Below are 8,896 nucleotides of genomic sequence, written 5' to 3'. Positions count from 1 at the left end.
AAATTCCACCACTGATACATTGGTCACGGCGTACTTTTATTAAAGCCCACTATCATCTACCTTAGGTACTAGTATTTATCAAACAGTCGCCCATGTCTATACTAGTAGTTACCTAGCTTATATCCATATATTTATCTATTTGAGATATAATGGTTATACATTTTACGATTATACGAGCCTCTTGTTTTATTTATCGTTACCATGGAGGTAGAAAAAGAGCCTCCATGTCGTTACTAATCACATGTGTCACTTCACCCCCTGGTCGCAACGTTTGCTAGTGTAAATTTTGCCCAGCTAAGCAAGCCATATAAGATATATGCTAGGTGAACAACCTATTGGTCATGAGAGCGGTCATGTAATTGTAAATGGCCTCGGTAATAGCATCTGGTTCTAGACGTTTCTAGCTGAACCTTGCCATGCAGTCCGTACGTCAGGTTATTCATGACAGCACAGTGTGCCCCGGGCCGACTAAAATATATCCAGGCCTGTACAGGCCAAGGACATACTGTACATGTACACGATATACAGTGTAATACTACACGCAGCACTACAGGCTATGTCCTTGGCTGCCTAGGCCTCTAGAATTGCTTACAATTCCACACTGTCACACATTTCCAAGAAGTTTCACGGTTTGCAATCCTCGACCGATAGTCTGGCACCCAGGATAGAAAAAAAAATATGTGATTTATACTATTTTATAGCAAAAAAAATAGTATCAATCACATATTAATTACCTTGTTTGTATCTATTAACTGTTAACATTAGTACATCTGGCCACATGCCCAGTGACTTAAAAATAGCTTAGCACGCAAAAAAAAAAAAAAAAAACGTGCAAAACAAAAGGAGAAAAGGAACAGCACATCTGCAGGAGTCTTGTTTTTGACTTGGAAAAGTTCTTACTCTGCGACTTGGAATGATAAGTCAAGGTTTTGTCCGCAAGTGAACTCGTTGGCGCGTGCGTTTGGCCACGTAGGTACTACTTTCTAGCCTCACGAACAGGCTGCGACCGTTGTGTCGGATTGGGGCTGAATACGTCTAGTTTTTTTCTTTGCTGCCAAAGTCGCGCCCGGGAATTTAGCAGCAAAAAGAACTTTGGTTATAAGCGCCCAGAAATGGTTTTAATATGCTAAAATCTGAATTCTGGAAGCTGGCTTTTTGCATCCAGACGAGACGTCGCGAGTTTTCCATAAATTTACATACCGGCGCACCCCCCAAAATGGAGCAATCTGATTGGCTACGGTGTCGGAAATTTCCAGAAAAGCAGACAGAAGAAAACGAGTAGAGAGTTCGTCTCCTCCGATTCCCACAATGTTTCTGCTTCAACTGAAACAAAAATGCCATTTTTTCACCAAGAAATTGATAAGCCTACGTTAAATTGCTCTGTTTTAATTAGAAATTACATTTGCGTCGTGTAATCGGGGATTAAGTCGACGAAAATGCTATGACAACAGTGTGATTATGCCCAGCTGATCAGTCCAAATAAGGGAAGCTTTGCTAAGCCCCGCCCACCGTCTCAGCTGATAAGGTCGACGTGCCGAACATGTGGGTCACCACTGTCTCGTCTACGGTCGAGAAAAGCGGTGCGAAGTGTTCTCCGTGTCACAAAAATCTTTTCTTACAAGATCATCTTCCATCCTACGGTCCTCATGTGCAAGTGCGACGTCACGATGGTCCCGAACGTACCGTCTCGGGAGGCCCCGATCCAGGAAGAAGTTACCGACGGCGGAGACGGGTTCTTCGCCGCTCTGCAGAAGCTGTTTACCAAGTTGGGGGACATTTTCGTCCCGGGCCACAAGACCAGCCCACCGCTCTCTTCTGTCTTCGAAAGAGACCACACGAAAGAACCCGACTGGAAAGAAAACCATCCCCAAGTTAGATACAAAAGCACCGAGAGCGCAGAAGGTTGGTACAACTTTTTTTTTTCTTGAACACTTCTTATAAATCTATAAGGAGGGTATATTTGCGCAAGGTCTTCGTTCAGCTCAAGTTTCAAGTTTCTTGGAAACATGTTCGAGCTTGCACAGTTGTAGTACCTAAAATTTTCTGACGGTTTTCTATTATCTATCGAAGCTTATAATAGATTCATACATAAACCCTTGTATTTGGCTTAGAAAATGGGAGATAGTTTACGTGAACTTGAAACAAAAGCTTTCCTTATCTTATAAATAGGAGTAGAGATTGACGTCATGTAGTGAGGATAAGTCTGTGGTGAGCACCCCCGTGTAGTCATGACCATTGTTGGGTGATTTAAATCAGAATCCCTGCAGTGGGCACCCGAGCCATGTCAACACTCAAATGATAAATCGTGTTATTTTATGACATTCCGTTACGGTATTGTAGTTCCCTCCCATTTGAATAATCCATACCCTGAGTGCGAAATGCTCACACTCAATGCAGTCCCCTAGACGCCCTTTCTTTCCTAAATTGTAATGTAAAATATTTCTAGAGCTGTAGTTTGGATTCAGGGATAAAATCCAGGCCATTTTTCTTACAGTCCCAGCGAATTTGACTGTGTGTATAGTAGGTTGATGAGTTCCAGCCTTGTGATGCCTTGCATGATGCAACCTAGTATTTGTTCCCTTGAGGCCCCACTGGGTCCTGTGCTGTCCTACTGGACTCCTAGGCTTTGGGTTTCCAAGGGTCAATCCATTTTGAAATACAGGTAGACTTTTTGTAGGAGACAGGTTTTTTTCTCAATGTGCCCGGTAACTTAAATCATTGGCATAATCTTTTGACATAGGGCCTTAAAATATCATTTCTAATTTCATACAAATGCATGGCACTGAGTCAGTGAGTGACAATATTTTAAAACAATACTACATCAAGGTTAACTCAAGCTATGAAAAGGTCTACAAACATTTTCAGAAAGCTATCGAAGTGTCTTTTTTTCTTCTCAAAAGCCAGAGGGTTTCCCTTACTGCTATATTTGGTCATGCAGGTGAGATAAGTCAGGAGGGTCAAATTTCAGCAGAATGTCAGGATGTGGTACTAGTGCACAGGTAACTTTGGACCAGGCAAAGTCTAACCAATCACCTTACTAAGGTTTCCAGCCCTGACATTTCTTTGTGATTTTAATTTTGGAGACCTGGCCAAGTAAAAATTGGCAAAGACCCTGTTCATACCAGACTTATATTTAGCGGTTTCAACCGGTTTTTCAAAAACCGGTTTTTATTTAACCTGGTGTGAACGCAAATTAACCGGTTTTTTAGGGGTTTAAATCCGATTTTGAAAAACCACCTCGGGAGGTGGTTTTTTAGGGGTTTTTGTGGGGTTTTTCCACCGAAAAACCTGGTCTGAACGCTAAGGGTTTATTGAACCGGTTTTTGCGTCATAATTCCGGGGTCACGGGGTCAGCATCCTGACCGTGTGCGACCTGCAAGCTTTTTGATCGCGTTGTTTTGACCAACTTGAGTTCGTTTCCACTGTTTTTCCATGGTTTTTCTTCATTTTGCGATGGAATCAGTAAACGCAACCTGTTCGGCGGACGAGACGCTCCTGATACTTGGGTTTGGAGAGCAGGAGTCGCCGAATTCGAAAAAGCTGGGGGGGGGGGCGGCGAGGGCTCTACCGAAACAAAAATGTTGGAGGAGGCTGATTTCTTGAAGATAAAGGATCAGTGCCGCAGTAAGGTAAAAAAAACTGAAGACGGCATACAAGCAAGAAGGCCAAGGACAACAATCGGAAGAGCGGGAGGAACGGTTATTCAAACTGCAGTCATGGCCGATTAATTGGATATTCACCGGACAGGATTTTTTCAAAACCGGTTATCAAAAGTCTGGTATGAACGCTAAGGGTTTTAGCCGGGTTTTTGAAAAACCGGTTGAAACCGCTAAATATAAGTCTGGTATGAACAGGGTCAAAGAATGGTTATAGATAATCAGGTAAACTGATTTTCATACAGGTCCTATTTTCCAAGCAGGTAACAGACAATAGTATGTACTAAGTACTTTTCTGTGCTACATATACTATATTTGGCATAACCTCGGGCTAGATGAACCTATGACAGGACCAGTGTAACAGGGCGGCATCCTTCCAACTTCCAATAGGTACACTTTATCCACACCTAGTTTTACCTGAGCTCATGACTCATAGTCACATGTTTCATGCATAACTTTCGTGCTGTGTCTAAAACAAATATGCTTCAGGCTCATTATAGAGTTACTTGTATAGTAGTTATACCCAAATCGGTCAGCAAGTAGTGAGGCTTGCATTTTAAAGAATGTTCCAGACTGTCCATTATTTGTTTAATTGTTCAGGGACAGAGCTTTTCATGTGTAGGCAGGTGGAACAAGTGTCCTTTGTCCTTCCTGCCAGGTAAAGTTACCTGGAACGGGCCAGGAAGTGGTGGTTAAAAGGGTTAGGTACAGGTGGGCACATGTACAGTATAGGAAGGAAGTTTGATTTTTGTAGGTTATAAAGTTGGTATTGCCAACAGTGCATTTCATTTTTGTCATGTGACTATAGTCTTAGTCTAGAGGGTGGAGCACTATTGCTGATTCAGCACAGGTGCATGGGGACAATGGGTACGTCTTTAGATTATCTGATTAACCTGATAAACTATATATGTTCATCTAAGATAAAGTCAATGTAAACACTATTGTCTCTGGCTAGATAAGATTTTGCACGCTCGCATGGCACTAAAATAGATTGTGCAAATGCATTTGTTTTAACAGTCGTGGTACCACCTACAAGAAAATCTTCTATTCAATAGCATGATATAATGAGTAAAAAGTGTTCTCCCACTTTTACTTACTGAAATTTCTGAAAAAATATCTCGGTGTTCATCTTCATCAGCTATCTGACCCAAGTGCTATAGACACATGATTTTTCTGCACGTGATGTTAGCACTGGGTCAAAGTGACCGCTAACACCACACTGCAGAAAAATCACTTGCCTACAGCACCAAAACCTACTGCAGTAACTGGCTGGAGAACAGCTTACTTCTCATTACAAAATTTTTTGCTGGGGTATCCTTTGCTTTCTTCTTTCTTCAGAATTTCCAGTCTTTGGCAAACTAAACATTTTACAAGCTAATATTAGATAGGCAAACACCTTTTACCTGAGGACATCCAGGTGAAACACGCCAGCTTGTTAGTTTAGCCTACATTGTCCGCCAATCAGGACACCTTTACCCTGCATATACAGATGGTCAGCAAAAGGCTTCAGTCCTAAGAGCGAAAACAAACATGTTAGTAAAAGCTGACTTTGCAGGTTTTGTATGCTGATTACCCTGATGTGAACATAGCACGTGTTGCTTTTAGGGATCATGTGTTTGAGTTGCACTCATGTGGCTAAGTCTTGTTATTGGATCCGGTCAGGTCATTGACTTAAGCAGAGTTGAATGACCGTAGGTGATGCAATATGATAAGTGATAACCTTATTGATGGAGCATTATGCTTTTTCAATAGCTTTGCTGCAGCTTATGGTAGCTAAACACGTAACCAGCCCAAAAGGCACTGCCACTGAGGTTATACAAATCACCATATAGATCTGTCACTATTGATAGGCATCATATCATATGGTAACCACTAACTACCCGGGAAGATGGATGATTTTACAGTACTATTGTTATACAGGCCAACATCTCCCCAGGCCCCTACTGCTGTTGCTAGGGGCTTGTCCTATTTTTCTTGCCTTATTGGGATATACCATTCAAGGGAGGGGTTGTGGTGGAAAACTGTTAGAATTATGTGTATTTTGTTGGAAGGTAAAGCTGATGCATACTAGTACATTATTGCAACAAGATAGGTAATGTGATTGCAAGTATACTCTTGATGTAATAGTTACTGTTTAGACCATGAAAGACTAGATTTATTCCCTACAAAAAAGCCGAAACATTTGGTATCTCCCAGTTTGTGCTGAGTTTGTGCTCACTGCTAGCTCAGCAGATCTTGTTACCATGGTGCCACATTCCCCCACCCTGTTCCCCCACTGAGCCTCTGGGGATCATGTGACAATTGAACCCAGCTGGCCCCAGACAACAATGTGAATTTCAAAATTTGAAAACGTAAGTTGTATAACACAATGCACACTTTGGGGATTATATCTTAGTATGCCTAGTATTGGCAGCATGTGCCTTTCTACTACTTCTACTGCCTTTTGTGGACCTCTTTTGGTACAAAATATCTGTTTTGACTGAGATTTTAATGTTGGTTTCTCCCATCGTATTTTCCAGACTTGTCCCTCTTGTGCAGAGACTGGACGTTTGACGACACAATGGATCACTTCGCATGTGAGCGACTGTCCAACAAGCTACAAGACGCCCTGCGGAGGGTGCGGCAGAGATACCTGCAGTGCAACCTGGTGGTGCCGGACAACCTCACGCAGAAGATCGCCAGGGACGTGATGCGGATGTCCGACAACGAACCCTGCGGTCTGCGCGGGTGTCTCATCCACACAGTGTACGAAGATTCAGACGTATCGAAACAGGTCGGTCGGGTGAACTACGACCCAGACACAGTGAACACGTTCGAGCTTACGCTGACCCTGAGAAGAGACCGTGCCGCGTGGCTGAACTCCCTACAGGCACTCCTCCCGTTCTCTGGGTGCTCTGGGCAGAAAACAGTCACACTGAGCTCTGGCTACAAGCTGGTCAAGAAGAAGTTGTACCGCCTCAGCGACAAGAGAAGTGAAGTCATCGAGTACCCTCGGTAACACGGTTCTTTGGGAAAGACACTGGTTGGACAGTCTGAAAGACACTGTTTGGACAGTCTAAAAGGCAGTTGGTGATTGGAGATCATTGGACAATGTGAAAGACTTGTGATTGGATTATGTAAGAGGCTGTGATTGGACAATGTGAGAGGTTGTGATTGGACAGTGTTGAATTGGTCTGGACATGCTCAGGTTAGATTACGAAGGAAGCGCTGAAGAGAGGCAGCTGAAAAATGATAAGACAAAATATTGTCTGACTGAGACGTAAGCTTCTTTGGTAACTTGCTGTAGCCAAGCATTGATGATTTGATACTTGCAATATATCCTGGTGCTCTGGTCCATGAACGGACAAGTGAAAAAGGCAGCTAAGAGTGCAAACTGCCAAATTAGTGTTAAAAACTCCTGTGATGTCTTGACGTACTTGTCACTGTAAAGCGTTGAGATAATTTAAAACGTTTAAAAAAAATAGTGGCCAAACTGCCAATGCAAATACTTGCAATATCATATGGCAGGTCTCAGTGGAAAGCTAAGCTCTGAGGGTTGTGAAGCTTCCAGGTATGATATGCAGACTATGACCTTTTGTTGTTTTTTTTACAAATCTTTGTTTAAATTTGTTTTGTTATATTAACAGTTGAGCGACCATTTCAGAGTTACTTGGTAAATATGAAGCTGGCACTTCATGCAACAAGTGAACGAGTTGTAATGGTGCATTCTGTAAGTGGATTGTTGACTTGGTCACATCAGTGACAATGCTCCTCCTGTTCATACAGCTCTTAATCATTAAGGTTGTGCGAGGAAGCTTTGGATGAATGTAGACTTAAGATTACATATAGGTGAGACATAAGATATGTATAGGTGCAGGATTGAGGACTTGGCTGGCTCCAAGTACCCTTCACTGTACCTGGGGTGATGCGATCTTCGTATTTTCTTGTCAAAGAACAGAAGGTCTTAGACATGGAATACGTTAAAGAGGACACACCCAGAGTTTATATAGCATATTTTGGTTACTAGATGTTATAACGTAGATTCTTTAGCAAATAAATGAATAAGATTACAGTTCATTTACAAGTATATATGCTGCTATAAGTTTTTGTAATGTTAAGTTTACTCACTGCCATAGACATGGGCTTGATATGTGTACTCCAAGCCTTATGGTGAGGTTATGCTACATGAATACCTTGTTAGGAAGACCAGGGTTTTGCTAGCAATAACAAGGAGGGTGAATCAAACCACCTTGGCAATGCTGAGCATGCATTTGAATCCGTTTTGATAGGAGCTGTTTTTGAGTTGAACCTCAACTTTTCAATCTTGAGGAGCAAGACATTCTTTGCTGATTTCCGAATAAAGACCATTAAACGGAATTTTGTTGTCTTGTCTTGAAATGGCAATGGTAGATTTACACTTAGCCACAAAGGTCATTAACAATGCTTGAGACAAGTGTAATTGCTTTCCTGGTGACTTGAGGGCAATTTGGCATACAGTCACTGCAAATTCACATTTTTGGTACATAAAGTGAATGTCGTATAAAACTCCTGCTTAAAACAGAAAAAGTCCCTTGTCTACATAACATTCTATGGTATGAGTGAAATGAGACATAATCCCAAGGCATCCAAGTTCAAACACTAAAAGCTACCTAACCAGCGCAAGGGTGGCAAAATGGTCACTGTCTGACATAAGATACTGGCTGGCCAACTTGCAGCCACCTGAAGACTCCCTCCCAGATGCACTATACATGCCTTCCAATGTGATCTGGCCTGTTGCCCATCTTCATTTCCTCTTTGTGGTCACACTCTTCAGTACCTGTTGCCCTACCCTTTCCTCTTTGCGGTTACCCTATTCTGTACCTGTGGCCTTACCCTTTCCTCTTTGTGGAAAGGCAACCCTATTCAGTAGCGGTTGCCCTACCCTACACCCAATCTCCAAGCAAGTTACCCTATTCAGTAGTTGTTGCCCTACCCTTTCCTCTTTGTGGTTACCCTATTCAGTACCTGTTGCCCTACCCTACACCTTATCTCCAAACAGATCTCTTTGGGGGCAAGACACTCGGTTGGTGTTCCATATACAACAGGCCAACTTGCTACTTTGGCCTGGCCAACATAGCATTTTGCCCTTGAAGGAGTCTGCTTGGAGGTTACCCAACACCTAGAAAATAGCGAAGGGTAATTTGTTAGTGCCCAAATCACAATGCTTATAACCCCCACAAATTGTAGTCTCCACAATACAAATAGGGAGATTACTAGTACTG

The 8,896-nt window shown here is 42.5% G+C and overlaps 1 protein-coding gene across 1 annotated transcript; it reads left to right on the top strand.

Moving 5' to 3' along the window:
• The first annotated feature begins 1,536 nt into the window (after window positions 1-1,536).
• Window positions 1,537-7,057, top strand: LOC109478943 (DNA damage-inducible transcript 4-like protein). The gene is made up of 2 exons (XM_019780762.1): window positions 1,537-1,902; window positions 6,176-7,057. Exons 1-2 carry the CDS (start codon window positions 1,647-1,649, stop codon window positions 6,652-6,654), a joined length of 735 nt encoding a protein of 244 aa, XP_019636321.1. The 5' UTR covers window positions 1,537-1,646; the 3' UTR covers window positions 6,655-7,057.
• Window positions 7,058-8,896: the final 1,839 nt, after the last annotated feature.

Source organism: Branchiostoma belcheri, unplaced genomic scaffold, assembly GCF_001625305.1.
Source record: "Branchiostoma belcheri isolate BF01 breed outbred unplaced genomic scaffold, Haploidv18h27 scaffold106, whole genome shotgun sequence".
Lineage (NCBI taxonomy): Eukaryota > Metazoa > Chordata > Leptocardii > Amphioxiformes > Branchiostomatidae > Branchiostoma > Branchiostoma belcheri.
This window is presented reverse-complemented; position numbering and strand designations above follow the sequence as displayed.

Bases quoted from the DNA above. Each gene is read 5' to 3' on its own strand.
- LOC109478943 (XM_019780762.1), top strand. From the start codon at position 1,647: ATGTGCAAGTGCGACGTCACGATGGTCCCGAACGTACCGTCTCGGGAG. The intron at 1,903-6,175 runs GTTGGTACAACT...CGTATTTTCCAG, and splicing joins AAGCACCGAGAGCGCAGAAG to ACTTGTCCCTCTTGTGCAGA.